The 19649-nt window shown below is 40.9% G+C and overlaps 1 protein-coding gene across 1 annotated transcript; it reads right to left on the minus strand.

Annotated features, from left to right (window-relative positions):
- Nucleotides 1–4309: 4309 nt before the first annotated feature.
- Nucleotides 4310–18736, minus strand: LOC139953358 (uncharacterized). The gene is made up of 2 exons (XM_071952866.1): nucleotides 17652–18736; nucleotides 4310–4446 (listed from the first exon to the last, which is right to left on the minus strand). Exons 1-2 carry the CDS (start codon nucleotides 18328–18330, stop codon nucleotides 4310–4312), a joined length of 816 nt encoding a protein of 271 aa, XP_071808967.1. The 5' UTR covers nucleotides 18331–18736.
- Between the last annotated feature and the right edge of the window lie 913 nt (nucleotides 18737–19649).

Below are 19649 nucleotides of genomic sequence, written 5' to 3' on the forward strand. Positions count from 1 at the left end.
GACATAAATACACTGAATTAGAACCAAATCAAATGTTTATTTAAAAGCGAAAACAGTGGATAAAAAAACACACAAAGCGAATACAATATTAAATTTGTCTGAAACACGAGTTCAAAATTTTATTTCACTCTTGTCAGAACCAACCCACAAAAAATGACCAGTAGAGACTATTTAACAGTGACAGTTACAAGGTTAACCAGTTAACTGACCAACATCCGCGTAACCATATTTATTTTTGACTGTTCAGCTAAATAACGTCCGTCGATATATCGAAAATACTTAATACACAACGTTTTTTTGAGATAGATACCGCGGATGTAACATTTTTAATCATATCGAAATATAGAAAATGTTGATATATCACAATTTGTTCAATATTATCGGCAATTTTGATTAAGCAAAAACCTGGCATGCAAACCTCCAGCGGAATTTTTTTTTCCACTGCTCGCGTGTACCCAGGCTAACCGTTTGTCTGGCTCCCCCAACATACCCTTATAAATACAAAAAGGGAATAAAAAATACAGGAGCCAGACTAAGCCAGTGTAGAGGGTATGCTAAACGAGGAGAAATGTGTCCTAGCCGCATAATTGGACCTTTTACGCGTCTGGTTCCCCCTCAATTGCCTTACACATCGAACAATGAAAACACTACAGAGCCAGATTGTGCAAAAATAGTGTAGAATGTATGCTCATTGAGGATAATCGTGTCCTAGCCCCACAATGGGAAATAGGTGTTTTAGACAAACTACCCGGCGGGAGCCGGAGCATGCCTAATGCAGGGAACCCCAGGGGTCGTTACCTCTTGCCTATAGCAAGCTGTAGCACCAATGGTAATCACATCTTTTTCTCATTGTTCTAACAAAAAATACGTCTAACAATAAGTGCGAAGGATGAACGGCAGTGACATCAGGGGGGGCCGTTGCCCCCCCCCCACATTGGAAAAGTGTCAATTTGGCCCCCTTACTTTATACTGAGCTTTTAAAAACAAACAAAGATTTTGCTGACAACCCTGTTTGTTTAATATAATACACCTTTATATTTCTCAAGATAACCTTATTCCTATAACAAAAAACACCAATTTACGCCGATCGTTTGCTCGATTTGTCAGTGCGCTGATTTGTGCGGTGTGAGTGTGTCCCGCAGATGGCCGCGCCATACACCGCCACGCACGACGCGTGTCTGTGCATACTACAGTACACTGCCCCGTGTACAGTTTACAATTTCATCAAAGCAGAGGGTTGGTTTGTAAAGCCATTCTATCAAAAGGTTAACATTTACATGAATATTGAGCCAATAAAAGACTGGCATGCCCTACTGACTTGGTGTTCAGTTCGAACATCTCTTGACATCCCAAGGTTATAAAAATATCCGTGGTGACCCAATAAAGCTTATTTCCATTGGGGTCGCAATGAAATACATAATGTGGTCCTTAAAGTACACACAGCACAGAGGTACATCGCGCAGAGCAGCAGGCTACTATCAAGTTGCCTATACAATTACTATCATTAAAAATATAAACAGGCCCTATAGTCGTGTTATATTTACAAATTGAAACAGACGATTGGAACCAAATGTCTTCACTGACATCTAGCAAACTGACTCAAACAAGGGAGTCTCTCTATGAAGAAACTCATGTAAACCAATATACGCTTATAAATATTAACAGCGACTTTTATTTATTAAATAACATAGGTAGACCAACAAGAACATGTTTGCACCAATGACCGTGGTAGAACAAATTTATTATCCACTGATAACAGTTCCTTAAAAACATCACACAAATGAACATTTATTTTTCAGGTCGACAATAACAATTTAAGCATACACTAGAAAACAAATATTTATGAACATAAAAATGAAGGACGGATGCAATGTATACAATTTGAAGGGAATAACTACAGATATTAGGATAATTTCTACAGACAGATAAGGACTAGGATGACAAGGACAAAAAACAAAAGCAACCAAAAACAGAAAGTAAAAAAAATAAAACAGTCTTTGTACAATTACTACAATTACAAACCCTGCCGAGGACAACATTTTGATTTGATTTGATTTGTATTTATTCAGATAAAAAAAAAATTCAAAACACAAACACAACAATAGGAGAAAAGACGAAATAAGAAAATTTAGTTTAGAAACACAATAAAAATAGAACACCAAAATATACAAGGATAACCAAAAAAAGCCAGTATCTGTGGCTTAGTTCCCGTTGGGCTCCTATGAAACACCCAACTTGGTGCTTTAAGTACACACCTCACAGAAGGACATCGCGCAGAGCATGCCAGGCTACTATCAAGTTGCCTATAAAATTATTATCAATAACATGTCAGTAGGCCCTATAGTCGTGTTATATTCACAAATTGAAAATGACGATTGGAACTGAATGTCTTCACTGACACTCGCATCCCTTTCTATAACACCATAGTAAGCGCGTACACAATAAGTGAATGTTAAGGTTTATAAAAATATACTTTAGTTCCATTTCAGTACCCGGAATTATGACAATTGAAACCTCAACAAGTAGGACTCGAGACCCAACGTCGGATGCAGCCGTAGCAAATTGGCGGCAGGAAAAGGCGCTGCAGCATACCCCATTTTGCGCCTAAAGCCAATCAACCTTTTTTATGTACATAAAAATTGCCTCTAATGTTGTGCTTTTCAAAGGGGTGTTTTGTTTACAAATTGACTAAAAAAATGGAATCTTTAAGAAGAAATGCATGTAAACAGTTATATATTTATAAATATTTAATGGCGACTTTAACTTCACATGTAGACATATAAGTACATGTTTGCACCAATGACCCTGGTAGAACAAATTTATTATCCTCTGATTACAGTTCTTAAAAACTCTCACAATATCGAGGTCATGCCCTGCCAAGAACAACACTTTGAATTTATTTGAATGTTAACTATACATACACAATAGGAGAAAAGACAATGGAATCAGATAAATTAAGTAAGAACACGAAAAAAAAACACCCGGATAACCGATCCTAGGATAACCGAATAAACCATTGGGATGTCTCTGACTACCCATCTTGGTCCCTAAAGTACACACTGTGACACAGCACAGAGGGAGACACCGCGCAGAGCATGCGAGGCTATTAGTAAGTTGCCTATAAAATTACTTTCATTAAAAATGAGATAGTCGTGTTATATTTACAAACAGAACCAACGTTTGGAACCCAATGTCTTCACCGACATCCAGCAATAATTTTCATTGACATCCCTTTCTACAACACCATGGTAAATATGTTTACCATAAGTTCATAAGTATATAAGAATATACTTAAGTTTCATTTCAGTATCCTAAATTATGACGATCGAAACCGTCACAACAATGGGAGAAAAGACGATGAATTAAGATCAATTAATTTAGAACACAATAAAAATAGGACACAAAAAATATCCAAGGATAACCAAATAAAGCCAATATCTTTGGCTTATTTCCGTTGGGCTCCTATGAAATACCCAACTTGGTGCTTAATAAAGTACACACAGCACAGAGGGGTTCCGCCCAAAGCATGCCAAGCTACTATCATTGACTTGGTTTGATTTGATTTGAATTTATTTGGATAAAAACATGTCAAAAATACATACACAGCAATCGGAAACAGACGATGAAATAAGATAAATTAATTTCGAACACAATAAAAATAGGACACAAAAATATACAAAACAAGGACAACCCAATTAAGCCAATTTTTATCTTTGGCTTGTTTCCGTTGGGGTCCCTATGAAATACCTCACAATTGGTCCCTAGTATTTATATAGCAAGAGGAACACCGCGCCGAGCATGCCAGTTGCCTGTCACTATACTTAGTCGTGCTATGTCATGTCAGATACATGTATACGTATGTCGTGCTAATTTACAAACTGAAACCAACGATTGAAATCGAACGTCTTCACTGACATTCACATCCCTATCTACAACACCATAGTAAGCACGTACATGTATACAATATAAGTGAATATTAAGGTTTAAACATACTTATTTCCATTTCATATCCGGAAATATGACGATTGAAATCTCCACAAGATGTATGACGTTCGCACTTGTCTTGAAACCCCGCCGTCGAATGAAGCTATCGGCGGCGGGAAAAGGCGCCCGCAATAAGTGATAACCCATTCCCCCATGGTTCCCTACACGTTCTGTGTACAAAATTCTTTCAAGACCACAGGGCGCAACTTCATAGCTCTGTTTATCGCCAAATTCTGCGATAATCGTAGAATTGTGGACAAGTCGTTTATGGTCCCACGCAGTGAGATAGTCGAGTTGCAGCGGGTGCTCTCTGCTGGTTGCGCGACTACTGCGCGCTGCCCGACTCTACTTCCCATAATGTAGAGTAGAAGTCGGATGCCACGGGCATCTTCTGTTTCTTGCGGTGTATGTGTGTTTTGCCTGTTGGTAACCATGTGGTAACCGTGAAAACACACGGAAAAACTGCAAGAAAGAAAAACCCACAGCATCAGATGATATTGAAGATGATAAACCGGGAACCCATCTCTATGCACCGAAACAAATCTGACCCAGAAGAAACAAAATTTAGTTATAGAAACCGACACAACTACAGGGTCCCCCATCTACACATTATTGTCAATTAGTGTTTTCCTTGGGGATGGAAACATGCGGGAAAATTTGCATGAAACAAAATAAAACCCGGCAATTCATGCTCCTTCGCTTTGCTTATACGCATGAAAAATACTTTTACTCTATCGGACGACATAATAATAACACTGACACATCGATCTGATTCCATAAGTATTTAATATTCAAAGCATGGGTAGCGGTAGCCCTGGCGGCCTTACACTTTCGTATTGTACTGTGTACTAGAGGAAGAGTCCTATATAGGGCTAGGGTAGCGGCCGCCTTGACCAAAGAGTTACACATATTTTCGATCATTATGTTTTTATATAGAGTAGTAATCAAGTTCGTAATAAATTAGCCACACTTCTGCTCTACTATTAGAGCACTGCCTTTAAAGCCAGTGGACACTATTGGTAATTTAATTACTCAAAATAATGGTTAGCATAAAACCTACGAGTAATGGGGAGACGGGTTGGTGGTATAAAACAATAAAACATTGTGAGAAACAGCTCCCTCTGAAGTGACGTAGTTTTGGAGAAAGAAGAATTCTCCACATAATTTGATTTCGAGACCTCAGATTTAGAACTTGAGGTCTCGAAATCAAGCATCTAAGCGCACAAAACTTCGTGTGACAAGGGTGTTTTTTTCTTTCATTATTATCTCGCAACTTCGACGACCAATTGAGCTCAAACTTTCACAGCTTTATTTTATGCATATTTTGAGATACACCAAGTGAGAAGACTTGTCTTGAACAATTATACCAATAGTGTACAGTTTCTTTAATTTAGGCTCTCGGACACTTCAGTCCGTCTTGGTAGTTCGTACCTTCCATCTTTCCCTTATGTGTTTAAATCTGTACACTCAACCTGCGATATTGATGTTTGGCTCACGAACACCCTAATGCACTTAAAAGGATATAACATGAGCTAAGCTTCCCTTCACCCGCTGGGTATGAATCTTTTGGTGAAACTATTTAACAACAATCTCTTACGTTGAACAGAATTAATCGGGTTGTCTGATGTCCAAGATGTGGTGTATACATTAGCGTGTTGTTAACAACCACACCTTGTGTCAGAGCCTCTAGGCACCCTACAGCATGTCTTCAGCTGTTAAAATGCCCAAACGAGTTCGTGCATCACGGGATTCGATAGAGGATCTTCTCTGTGGGAAGTTTTTTTGACATTGACATGTTGAGATTGGAACGTTCTCTTTCACATCTAAAACTCGTTGCGGGTTATTTTTGTAAGACGTTTGGCTTTCTTGTGATGATGAGCGTCAATCTGTCTTGCAAGATGGGTGACATCGTTATAGTCAGCATTTACCTTGTGGGGTCCGGGCCCGTTTTGCGGCCCGGGAAAATAGTAGGTCGTAGATGCTCTCTGGTGCAATCAAGGTCTTTTCACAGACACCTTTTGCCCCTTTAAATTCATCTGAAATGATTTAAAGGGACACACCGGCCGAATTGGGCTATTTGGGCTACAAAATAGACTAGTAAATGTATTCAACGGGTTTCCAGCAATGAATAAGAACAGTCCTTAAAAAAAATCATCAAATTTGGCCGTTTTTGAGCATTTTAAAACAAAAACGAAGGTCGCGTGATTGTTCTAACCAAAAAGTGGTACAAACAATCACGTGACCGTCCGGGCTAGTTTTACTTCCAGCCGTCTAAAAGTAACTTACCAAACCGAATTTAAATCTTTTTTTTACAAAATTACTAACGAGTAATTGACGAAAAAGATCATGTATTCAAATTATCGCTACAAAATGTAAATAATGGTGAAAAATCTAACGTAAGATTCGCATTCAAAGAGTCCGTGTAACGGAAGCTTGTTATATGGCCCCACAGCGTGGAGCAATCGGAACGTAAGACTCGGGGCATATCACGTACCGCACATGCCGTGTCTCGTGGGGGGCTGGAGGTGTAATCCCGGGCGCTATGAACTCCCAGTTTGCGGGTCTCGCCGTGAGCTTGGGAGGGGTTGGGAGCCAGACATCAGAGTACATGTTTGTCATCGTGGGTTTGTAAGTCGGTACACCTCGTGTCAAATCCGTTATTTCTTGTGATCGCAACGTTCCAATATTATACTCTGTTTTGTTTCGTGGCTCCTAATTTCTTTTTGCTAGGAGTTTTCAGGAAACAATAAAAAAACATTGATGATGTCAAAACGTAGGAACACCGCATTTTGTTATATTGACAGTGTTATTGTGGGAGTAGCTTAAAAAATGCTTTATGAAGAAGAAAAAAGGGATTAAAAAAACCGGAGCTTCCGATCGAAAAAAGAACAGGTAAAAGATAATTTTGTATAAAAGGTTGAAAAAAAAAAAAATTCCCTCAAAGCATAATTTTGTCAAAAAAACATTTTTTAATTCTGTGAATGAAGTGTTATTTTTGAGATTGTTGAGGTATTATTTGGTTACGTTCCAAGCTACGCAGCTACTCAGCTACGCTTATGTTCCTTCAAGTTACGCTATAATATAAAAAAGTACGTTTTTCAAGCCCGAGTCAAGCTACGCTTACGTTCCATATGCAGCTACGTTTACGTTCCAAGATATCCAGCTACGCTTATACCTTCCAAAATATGACGTTCCAAGCTACGCTTACATTCCAAGTTTTGCTTACGTTCCTTCTCAAGTTACGCTATATATACAAAAGGTACGCTTTCAATCCTGAGTCAAGTTACGCTTACGTTCCATACGCAGCTACGTTTACGTTCCAAGATACCCAGCTACGCTTATATTCCAAGATATGCTTACGTTCCAAAAGATAAGATTACGTTCTAAGCTACACAGCTTCTCAGCTATACTTACGATCCATACACAGCTACGTTTACGTTCCAAGATACCCAACTATGCTTACGTTCCAAGATATGCTTACGTTCCAAAAGATATGGTTACGTTCCAAGCTACGCAGCTACTCCATATCCATACAAGCCATATACATCATTTAAGTTTGTTACGCTAAAATCAAAAATTACGCTTTCAATCCCGAGTCAAGCTAGGCTTACGTTTCAAGATTTGCAGCTACGCTTACATTTCAAAATACATTCTCACAAGGACGCTTTTGAATCCCTCACGATTCCTTTCCCCCCCCCACCCCCCCCCCCCCCCCGAGATTATAAAATGTTTCACTGTGAATAACAGGGCCCCTCAGTTTCATCTGTTAATCAGAAAATACTGCTCACAAAATTTCTTTACTATTCAAAAATTTAGTCGGCCACCAGCCACAAGTTCACCAGGAAGTTGGTGCCAGGAATGCTTTATTTACTTGTCACTGTCCCATAATATTCTGGGTTAGTTTTTTGTGTTCTTCGTGACGATCTTTGGATGTACGTCCATGGAGCAATAAACTAGTTTATTGCTCCATGGTACGTCGAAGCACGACTACCTCCATCGTCGAAGGATTTGCCTGATCCGTATATGCTGGTTGTTTATACTTTATGGATAGACTGGATCCTTATGCTGCGTCGTAGTAAAACGTTGCTATAAACAAAGCACCAGTCTACTTGCAATATTGTGCGACGATGTCACGAAGACTGGACAGTTGCAACGGCTGGAAACACGTTTACGCTGGCCTTTTACCGCTTTTGGTTTTTTAATCATTTTTCGCTAATTACGTGACATTTTGATGATTTTTTTTTACAGCAACCATCTATAAAAACATTATTTATGATTCTACAGCCCTAAACTGCGTACACTGTGAGCCGGTGTGTCCCTTTAATGTTAAATGCAGTACAATATACTTCAAAGTGAAACGATGCAAACTGGTTTAAACATGCTTATGTAGGCTAGGCGTCCACCCCAAGTAAATTTGACCGCCATTCATTTTAAGGGTGGTTACCAAATACCAATTCCCCCTTAAAACTGGACACTGAACTGAGGTGCGTTTTCGCAACTGTAATCGATAACTCTTGCAGTCATTGGTCAGTGATTATCTAATGGTCAGTTCAACCGAAACAGTTATTGGTTGTGAACATGACCGCCAAAACGCACTCCTGAGTTGAGACCAAAACACTTGCATGATTGTGTCTATCGTTACATTTTGATTTTGTCTATTGATGCATGGTACATAGTGGTCTAATGAGAAAACACTGATGGGTGCGATCATCCGAGAATGAAAGGAGGAAAATATTAAATCAGTCGACACGGTGTACTGAGGACATTCACACGGTGGCCTAGTTTTAGCAAAGAGGAATTTAGACTGGTCACTGTCTTTAACCGCATGACGGGCACTGGTGGTCTAACAGGCCAAATGATTTCATTGGATAAACGTGCTGTGACGTAAGCTTTCCGTTCGTTTAGCTTCCCTGGGTCGACTCCGGTGTGTGGCGTGTTTTTTTTTCCAGGACGAATGTGGGTAATTATCTGCACACGTTCGTCCTGGAAAAAAAACCGCCACACACCGGGGTCGACCCAGGGAAACGAACGCACCCATTATCGAATGTGTTATTGGGTGCGTTCGTTTAGCTTCCCTGGGTCGACCCCGGTGTGTGACGGTTTTTGTTCCCAGGACGAACGTGTGCAGATAATTACCCACGTTCGTCTTGGAGAAAAAAAAACCGCCACACACCGGGGTCGACCCAGGGAAGCTAAACGAACGCACCCATGGTGTCAGCTTGCACTTTGCATCGTCTGCATGCAGAGTGTGCCCAACCTTGCGTATACATTAGTGTTGTTTTATAAACAAGCGCTCATGATTTATTGGGGACCAAGGGCAAAACAAAAAGGATTCTAATAGTAATCATAATAATAATAGTATGTATTTGTAATGCGCCAAATCAATCTTTACAGATACTGACTTGGTGCATTATATTTTCGAAAGGATTCTGGTGGTCTATTGGGACTATGTTGATATGTACAAAGAAAAGACAAAATAATGCTCCACGAAGGATGCAGTTTTTAGTATGTTAGTACATAAAGGGTGAATTGACTGCGCATCTCCGTGTGAAATGAGTGCCAGATCAAAGAAACATCTGGAAAAGTGCTCCGGTCAGAAGGTATGGCTTTATTCACGAGCCTAGAAGTGTGACGTCAGATGTTCAGGCTACAGCGAAATGTTCCATTTGGTATATCGATTCTGTAACTCAAAGTAAACCACTCATCCTAAACATAGATGTTAACTTCAAAAAAATTGTCATGGTATTTTCAAAAGAACATGATTAATCATCAACGTTTCATTTGCGAAGTGGCAGCTGGTACAACATTATCATGACAGCAGCATTTGCAAACAGTCATCAACAATAAGAATCTGAGTGTATGATTCGTGCATGAATCGTTTCTCAGATTCGAATAAACTTCGATGAACAAGAGTCCATTTTCTTTTAAAGATTTGTTTTGCAAGTTGGGATAGACCAAGTGAGAATATAATCGTCTTTGACAATTTACCAAATGTGTCGAGTACCTTGAAAGATAGTAGCTTCCAGGCTTATTACTTTAAGAAGCGATACTCATCGTTGATCAATCTTGTAGTTTCCAAATGGAATCTATTTGGGGATTGTGTATCAATAAGTATAGAACCAGCGATGTTTACCATAACGTGATTCAATTAGACATGACGTCCGCACTCAGCTAAAAATAACCTCACAGCAGCTTTGTGAATACTAGACGTATTACCCCCCCCCCCCCCCCCCCCGTCCACTAGGGATGCCACCACTACATAGAAATACAGCTCTATGGTATCCACTATACAATGTCTATGCAAATCCTGCAGCATATTGCCTATACGTCACTAAATATACTCTATGTAAAAAAAGTGACCGTTTCACTCTCTTGTCCCGAGTGGTGTAAGTTTCACTCTTTTGGGAGTGAAAGTCAATCTGTCTCAATCTTTTTGAGATACATTGGAACGATTTTCACTCTAAATCGAGTTGAATGTACCCGTAAGTATGGCTCTTTGCAAGAGTGGTACAAAACGAGTGTTTTCACTCTTTTACATTTTAGACGGTGCAAATCGACCAAGTTGAGCATCCTGAACAACTTTCCTGTTTGGAGTCATGCAAAATTCGCAAAACCTTGGGAATTACAACTTTTAGGTGCAAAAGTGACGTCATAGTTTGACCAAAAATCGTCGATTACCGCCAAAATGTAACAGTGACGGAGTTCAAATTTGCACCGGCACACTCGGGTGGGGTATCCGCAAGAAGTAATCACGCTATTTCGGCTGTTAGGGGTGGCTCGAAAATTAAAATGTTTATTCCCCGAGGGAAAAGGGAAGAGCGGCCATCTTGTTTTTCTAATAGTCAACTCTGGCAATCGCGTTTTGACGGTACAAATCGACCAAGTTGGGCATCCTGAACAACTTTCCTGTTTGGAGTCATGCAAAATTCGCAAAATCTTGGGAGTTACAACTTTTTGGTGCAAAAGTGACGTCATAATTTGACCAAAAATCGTCGATTACCGCCAAAATGTAACAGTGACGGAGTTCAAATTTGCACAGGAACACTCGGGTGGGGTATCCGCAAGAAGTAATCACGCTATTTCGGCTTTTAGGGGTGGCTCGAAAACTAAAATGTTTATTCCCCGAGGGAAAAGGGAAGAGCGGCCATCTTGTTTTTCTAATAGTCAACTCTGGAATTCGCGTTTTGACGGTGCAAATCGACCAAGTTGAGCATCCTGAACAACTTTCCTGTTTGGAGTCATCCAAAATTCGCAAAACCTTGGGAATTACAACTTTTTGGTGCAAAAGTGAAGTCATAATTTGACCAAAAATCGTCGATTACCGCCAAAATGTAACAGTGACGGAGTTCAAATTTGCAACGGCACACTCGGGTGGGGTATCCGCAAGAAGTAATCACGCTATTTCGGCTTTAAGGGGTGGCTCGAAAATTAAAAAGTTTATTCCCCAAGGGGAAAGGGAAAAGCGGCGATCTTGTTTTTCTAATAGTCAACTCTAGAAATCGCGTTTTGACGGTGTAAATCGACCAAATTGAGCATCCTGAACAACTTTCCTGTTTGGAGTCATGCAAAATTCGCAAAACCTTGGGAATTACAACTTTTTGGTGCAAAAGTGACGTCATAGTTTGACCAAAAATCGTCGACTACCGCCAAAATGAAACAGTGACGAAGTTCAAATTTGCACCGGCACACTCGGGTGGGGTATCCGCAAGAAGTAATCACGCTATTTCGGCTTTTCGAGGTGGCTCGAAAATTAAAATGTTTATTCCCCGAGGGAAAAGGGAAGAGCGGCCATCTTGTTTTTCTAATAGTCAATTCTGGAAATCGCGTTTTGACGGTACAAATCGACCAAGTTGAGCACCCTGAACAACTTTCTTGTGTGGAGTCATGCAAAATTCGCCAAACCTTGGGAATTACAACTTTTTGGTGCAAAAGTGACGTCATAATTTTACCAAAAATAATCGATTACCGCCAAAATATAACAGTGACGGAGTTCAAATTTGCACCGGCACACTCGGGTGGGGTATCAGCAAGAAGTAATCACGCTAGTTTGGCTTTTGGAGGTGGCTCGAAAATTAAAAAGTTTATTCCCCGAGGGAAAAGGGAAGAGCGGCCATCTTGTTTTTCTAATAGTCAACTCTGGCAATCGCGTTTTGACGGTGCGAATCGACCAAGTTGAGCATCCTGAACAACTTTCCTGTTTGGAGTCATGCAAAATTCGCAAAACCTTGGGAATTACAACTTTTTGGTGCAAAAGTGACGTCATAATTTTACCAAAATCGTCGATTACCGCCAAAATATAACAGTGACGGAGTTCAAATTTGCACCGGCACACTCGGTGGGGTATCCGCAAGAAGTATTCACGCTATTTCGGCTTTTAGGGGTGGCTCGAAAATTAAAAAGTTTATTCCCCAAGGGAAAAGGGAAGAGCGGCGATCTTGTTTTTCTAATAGTCAACTCTAGAAATCGCGTTTTGACGGTGTAAATCGACCAAGTTGAGCATCCTGAGCAACTTTCCTGTGAGGAGTCATGCAAAATTCGCAAAACGATGAAAATTACAACTTTTAGGTGCAAAAGTGACGTCATAGTTTGACCAAAAATCGTCGATTACCGCCAAAATATAACAGTGACGGAGCTCAAATTTGCACCGGCACACTCGGGTGGGGTATCCGCAAGAAGTAATCACGCTATTTCGGCTTTTCGAGGTGGCTCGAAAATTAAAATGTTTATTCCCCGAGGGAAAAGGGAAGAGCAGCCATCTTGTTTTTCTAATAGTCAACTCTGGCAATCGCGTTTTGACGGTGCAAATCGACCAAGTTGAGCATCCTGAACAACTTTCCTGTGTGGAGTCATGCAAAATTCGCAAAACGATGAAAATTACAACTTTTAGGTGCAAAAGTGACGTCATAGTTTGACCAAAAATCGTCGATTACCGCCAACATATAACAGTGACGGAGCTCAAATTTGCACCGGCACAGTCGGGTGGGGTATCCGCAAGAAGTAATCATGCTATTTCGGCTTTTCGAGGTGGCTCGAAAATTAAAATGTTTATTCCCCGAGGGGAAAGGGAAGAGCGGCCATCTTGTTTTTCTAATTGTCAACTCTGGAAATCGCGTTTTGACGGTACAAATCGACCAAGTTGAGCACCCTGAACAGCTTTCTTGTGTGGAGTCATGCAAAATTCGCAAAACCTTGGGAATTACAACTTTTTGGTGCAAAAGTGACGTCATAATTTTACCAAAAATAATCGATTACCGCCAAAATATAACAGTGACGGAGTTCAAATTTGCACCGGCACACTCGGGTGGGGTATCCGCAAGAAGTAATCACGCTAGTTCGGCTTTTGGAGGTGGCTCGAAAATTAAAAAGTTTATTCCCCGAGGGAAAAGGGAAGAGCGGCCATCTTGTTTTTCTAATAGTCAACTCTGGAAATCGCGTTTTGACGGTGCGAATCGACCAAGTTGAGCATCCTGAACAACTTTCCTGTTTGGAGTCATCCAAAATTCGCAAAACCTTGGGAATCACAACTTTTTGTTGCAAAAGTGACGTCATAATTTGACCAAAAATCATCGATTACCGCCAAAATATAACAGTGACTGAGTTCAAATTTGCACCGGCACACTCGGGTGGGGTATCCGCAAGAAGTAATCACGCTAATTCGGCTTTTCGGGATGGCTCGAAAATTAAAAAGTTTATTCCCCAAGGGAAAAGGGAAGAGCGGCGATCTTGTTTTTCTAATAGTCAACTCTAGAAATCGCGTTTTGACGGTGTAAATCGACCAAGTTGAGCATCCTGAACAACTTTCCTGTTTGGAGTCATGCAAAATTCGCAAAACCTTGGGAATTACAACTTTTTGGTGCAAAAGTGACGTCATAATTTTACCAAAATCGTCGATTACCGCCAAAATGTAACAGTGACGGAGTTCAAATTTGCACCGGCACACTCGGTGGGGTATCCGCAAGAAGTATTCACGCTATTTCGGCTTTTAGGGGTGGCTCGAAAATTAAAAAGTTTATTCCCCAAGGGAAAAGGGAAGAGCGGCGATCTTGTTTTTCTAATAGTCAACTCTAGAAATCGCGTTTTGACGGTGCAAATCGACCAAGTTGAGCATCCTGAACAACTTTCCTGTTTGGAGTCATCCAAAATTCGCAAAACCTTGGGAATTACAACTTTTTGGTGCAAAAGTGACGTCATAATTTGACCAAAAATCGTCGATTACCGCCAAAGTAAAACATTGGCGTGGTTCAAATTTGCACCGGCACACTCGGGTGGGGTATCCGCAAGAAGTAATCACGCTAATTCGGCTTTTCGGGGTGCCACGAAAATTAAAAAGGTTACTCCCCGGGCAGCAGGGAAAGGGAAGAGCGGCCATCTTGTTTTTCTAATAGTCAACTCTGGAAATCGCGTTTTGACGGTGCAAATCGACCAAGTTGAGCATTCTGAACAACTTTCCTGTGTGGAGTCATGCAAAATTCGCAAAACCTTGGGAATAACAACTTTTTTGTGCAAAAGTGACGTCATAATTTGACCAAAAATCGTCCGATTACCGCTAAAGTAAAACATTGACGGGGTTCAAATTTGCAGCGGCACACTCGGGTGGGGTATCCGCAAGAAGTAATCACGCTAATTCGGCTTTTCGGGGAGCTCGAAAATTACAAAGTTTATTCCCCGGGCAGGGAAAAGGGAAGAGCGGCCATCATGTTTTTCTAATAGTCAACTCTTGAAATCGCGTTTTGACGGTGCAAATCGACCAAGTTGAGCATCCTGAACAACTTTCCTGTGTGGAGTCATGCAAAATTCGCAAAACCTTGGGAATTACAACTTTTTGGTGCAAAAGTGACGTCATAATTTGACCATAAATCGTCGATTACCGCTAAAGTAAAACATTGACGGGGTTTAAATTTGCACCGGCACACTCGGGTGGGGTATCCGCAAGAAGTAATCATGCTAATTCGGCTTTTCGGGGTGGCTCGAAAATTAAAAAGGTTATTCCCCGGGCAGGGAAAATGGAAGAGCGGCCATCTTGTTTTTCTAATAGTCAACTCTGGAAATCGCGATTTGACGGTGCAAATCGACCAAGTTGAGCATCCTGAACAACTTTCCTGTGTGGAGTCATGCAAAAATCGCAAAACCTTGGGAATTACAACTTTTTGGTGCAAAAGTGACGTCATAATTTGACCAAAAATCGTTGATTTCCCTAAAAGTAAAACATTGACTTGGTTCAAATTTGCACCGGCACACTCGGGTGGGGTATCCGCAAGAAGTAATCATGCTAATTCGGCTTTTCGAGGTGCAACGAAAATTAAAAAGTTTATTCCCCGGGCAGGGAAAAGTGAAGAGCGGCCATCTTGTTTTTCTAATAGTCAACTCTGGAAATCGCGTTTTGACGGTGCAAATCGACCAAGTTGAGCATCCTGAACAACTTTCCTGTGTGGAGTCATGCAATTATTCGCAAAACCTTGGGAATTACAACTTTTTGGTGCAAAAGTGACGTCATATATTGACCAAAAATCGTCGATTACCGCCTATGTAAAACATTGGTGGGGTTCAAATTTGCACCGGCACACTCGGGTGGGGTATCCGCAAGAAGTAATCACGCTAATTCGGCTTTTCGGGGTGGCTCGAAAATAAAAAAATGTCTATCCCCGGGCAGGGAAAAGGGAAGAGCCGCCATCTTGTTTTCTAATAGTCAACTCTGGAAATCGCGTTTTGACGGTGCAAATCGACCAAGTTGAGCATCCTGAACAACTTACCTTTGTGGAGTCATGCAAATTTCGCAAAACCTTGGGAATAACAACTTTTTTGTGCAAAAGTGACGTCATATATTGACCAAAAGTCGTCGATTACCGCCAAAGTAAAATATTGACGGGGTTCAAATTTGCACCGGCACACTCGGGTGGGGTATCCGCAAGAAGTAATCACGCTAATTCGGTTTTTCGGGGTGCCACGAAAATTAAAAAGTTTATTCCCCGGCCAGGTAAAAGGGAAGAGCGGCCATCTTGTTTTTCTAATAGTCAACTCTGGAAATCGCGTTTTGACGGTGCAAATCGACCAAGTTGAGCATCCTGAACAACTTTCCTGTGTGGAGACATGCAAAATTCGCAAAACCTTGGGAATTACAACTTTTTTTGTGCAAAAGTGACGTCATAATTTGACCAAAAATCGTCGATTAGTAAAACATTGGCGTGGTTCAAATTTGCACCGGCACACTCGGGTGGGAGGAATTTCGGCCAAATTTTCGGCCCAAATCTGATATAAATGCATGACAAGATTTTTCCAATAGCCAAATTCTCTTAATTTTATTCACCGGTTTCACTGTGACTCTTATCAGATAAACACTCACCCTGGAACCCACTTCCAGTCATCCCGAACCACCAGCCAAGTGCTGCGGTTGTTAAATAACTAAACGCTGACGACTAGAGAGAAAGTCCCACCGTTACCTTTTCGATTTCTCAAGATTTATTTTGTCAATTTGTACAATTTAAAACAGCTCCCACGATAAAAAATCTTTTCCAAACTTCACATTATAAACACCCACCTGTAATTCCGTCTATAGAGTTGCGTGTTTATTGGTTTGGTATTGAAATTTTGTTTCAATATAATATTATTTTATATAAAAAAAATAAAAAACTACAGCCAGATCGCACCGTAGCTACATGAGGTGCGAATTGGCTGGGAGCCTCGAGGCCTGGGTTCAATACCCGGTAATATTTCTTTTTTGTCTATTTTGCTTATAGTTATACGCCAGTGACTTTTAAGTAGTAATAAAAACCAGCTTCAAACACCAACGGGTACTGGCAACGGTGCACTGGATAGTTCAATTGCGGGCTTTCCAGAGCTGGGACATCCGGTTCGAATCATATTCCCGTACCAAAGGGCATGACTTTTACTGCTGGCACCAGTAAGTGATTGGGTCCGTCATGTCTCTCCCCAAACTAGGAAAGGGTGATTATTCCGGGTGGGAAAGTAAAGGCGGACACAACTGCATATACAAATGTGTCCGGGTGGACACAATTGCATTATGCAGCAGCGTCCGGGCGGACACGATTGCATATGCAAAACCGTCCGGCGGACATAATTGAACATACAATAATGTGCTCCAGATAGTATTGCATAGAGGTCAAAACATACGACACCGGCACATAATATTCTGGAGGTTGCGAGTTCAAATCCTGTTGCTCTGGTAATTTTGTCTTTGTACAACCCAGATTGAATAATTTCACATTAAATGAATGCATCTTACACTAATATTTACATTTCACGGTTTGCATTTCATTGCTGCGGTAAAGGTCCTTCGTCTTCTCACTCTTTTTAAAGGGACACGTTGCCTGGGATCGGTCGAGTTGGTCCTTGAAAAGCGTTTATAACAGTTTGTTATAAAATGCATCTGGTTAGAAAGATGTTTTAAAAGTAGAATACAATGTTCCACACACATTTGCCTCGAAATTGTGTGGTTTTCCTTTTACTTTGCGAACTAACACGGTCGGCCATTTATGGGAGTCAAAAATTTGACTCCCATAAATGGCCGACCGTGTTTGTCAACGAGGTAAAAAGAAAATCACGCAATTTCGAGTGATACTTGTGTGGATCATTATATTCTACTTTTAAAATATCTTTCCAATCGCATGCATTTTATAACAAACGGTTACAAACGCTTTTCAAAGACCAACTCGACCGATCTAAGGCAACGTGTTCCTTTAAGAACTCCCCGCACGGTTTTGAGTTCATGCCACTTTCGGACGACAGACGATCAAACACAGATCTTTCCCGCGCTTTTGCGACCTGTTGGTTGTCATGGTACCAAGCATTAGCCGGAATACGTGGTATGCCTTTCCTGCTGGAATCCAAATCGTTGCTATTATCTTTTCCAGAGCGCATTGATGCTTTCTTGAGTCTGTTTATCTCACGGGTCATCCATTTGTCTAAGAACAGGTCTTTCTTGACTATGCCGCTGCTCCCGTCTGGGAAGAGAGCAGGCAGTGAGATGCGTCTGGCGATTGCGTCTGCAGGCGTAGCCGGAGGGAAGCTAAATTTCCTTTTGCGCTCGCCCGTCGGCTTCAATGCCTCATCAGTTATAGTATCTCCGTTGGCGTCTTCATTTGTCCCAACTTCTGAGAAGGAGAGCCTGCCGAGGTCACGCACGAGGTTCTTCTTGTATCTTGAGAGAGAGCAGATCTCGATGTGAGATCTTCGAATGCACTTTTCCTGCTCCTTGTCGAGACGTCTTAGCTCCTGATCAAGACGCTCCCTCTGGATGGAGTTCCTCCGGTGCAGCTTCAGTGATGTTTCGTGTTCCCCATGACTTGACACGAGACCACGGTCCTTGGTGAGCGGGTCAGAGCTGTTCATCTTTGCCAATCAAAGTCCATATAAAAATATATCAACTGTCCACCGTCAGGCAGCCACAAAAATACAGTTCCTTGGCACCCTGCTTCACGCCGTTCTTCGAAATTTCCCGTTTCCAATTGGCAGTTGAATGTTACTTTCTCTTAATGAAGGTTCACTTTATTTCACATGGAATAATTATTTCCAAGAGTTATGACTTTTTGTGTATGTTCATGTTATTGTTTCATACATTTTTGCCCTCACCACTTTGTTGAGTATCCAGAAATTCTGCGATGCAAGTAAACAACATCAAAGATCATGACGAATGCTCATATTAGGGATACACACGTTTGGAGTCCAGTATATAAAGGAGATACGACTCAATGCCCCTCTGCTACCAAATAAATTAGGGAAAGCACCGTTGAACTCCCATCTGATTCATGGCCAAAACTTCATGGCCAACTCATCATAATTATACGGCTGCTATCTGAGTTTGAATAGAAACAAATTCCAGGTTGAACTCGTTGTTTATTTCAGGATCTGATGTTCGTTTCATTATTGTATTGGACATCGACTGAGACCGGTTTATGAACCTGAAACATTTGAATACTTTTGTCAGATATGAACATTTTAAAATGGAAAATATAAAACTAGTTAAGGAAATTATTCAATCCAAGTACTTCCTTACTACTTCCATTGACCTGAAAGATACGTACTTCGCAATCCCAATGTGTGAGATTGATCAAACTTATCTGTGCTTTTCACGGGAGAATCAGTTCTTTAGATACACCTGTTTACCTTTCGGGCTGAGCTCAGTCCCTCGAATTTTCACAAAGGTGATGAAACCAGTCATTGCATCTGCCAAATCGAATACCCTAAAAAATGAGTATGGCAATTATGATGCAAATATTGCAGTAAACCAAACTATAGGAGAAGAGACAACATGGTGGTTGGATATTCCATGCGATGATGTAAAATCGTCAATTAAAAAAACACCCATTACTATTGTTATCTGTTCAGATGCCAGTAATACCGGCTGGGGGTGCAGTCTCCGAAACGGACAACTCTTATACACACATGGTAAGTGGTCCAAAACCCAACAACAGTTGCATATCAATATGTTAGAGTTATTGGCAGCTAAAAATGCATTGCTAACTCTCTGTGAAACTCAATAATGTTCATGTTCTGATCAAATCAGACAATAGCACAGCTGTGTCTTATATTTCGAGAATGGGGGGAACTGTTGGTCCCTTAAATGACCTCGCATCAAAAATCTGCCTTTGGTGTATCGAAAGAAATATTACTCTATCCGCAACCCATATCGCAGGAGTAGATAATACCAC

The sequence above is a fragment of the Asterias amurensis genome, chromosome 21 (genome assembly GCF_032118995.1).
Source record: "Asterias amurensis chromosome 21, ASM3211899v1".
Taxonomy (NCBI): domain Eukaryota; kingdom Metazoa; phylum Echinodermata; class Asteroidea; order Forcipulatida; family Asteriidae; genus Asterias; species Asterias amurensis.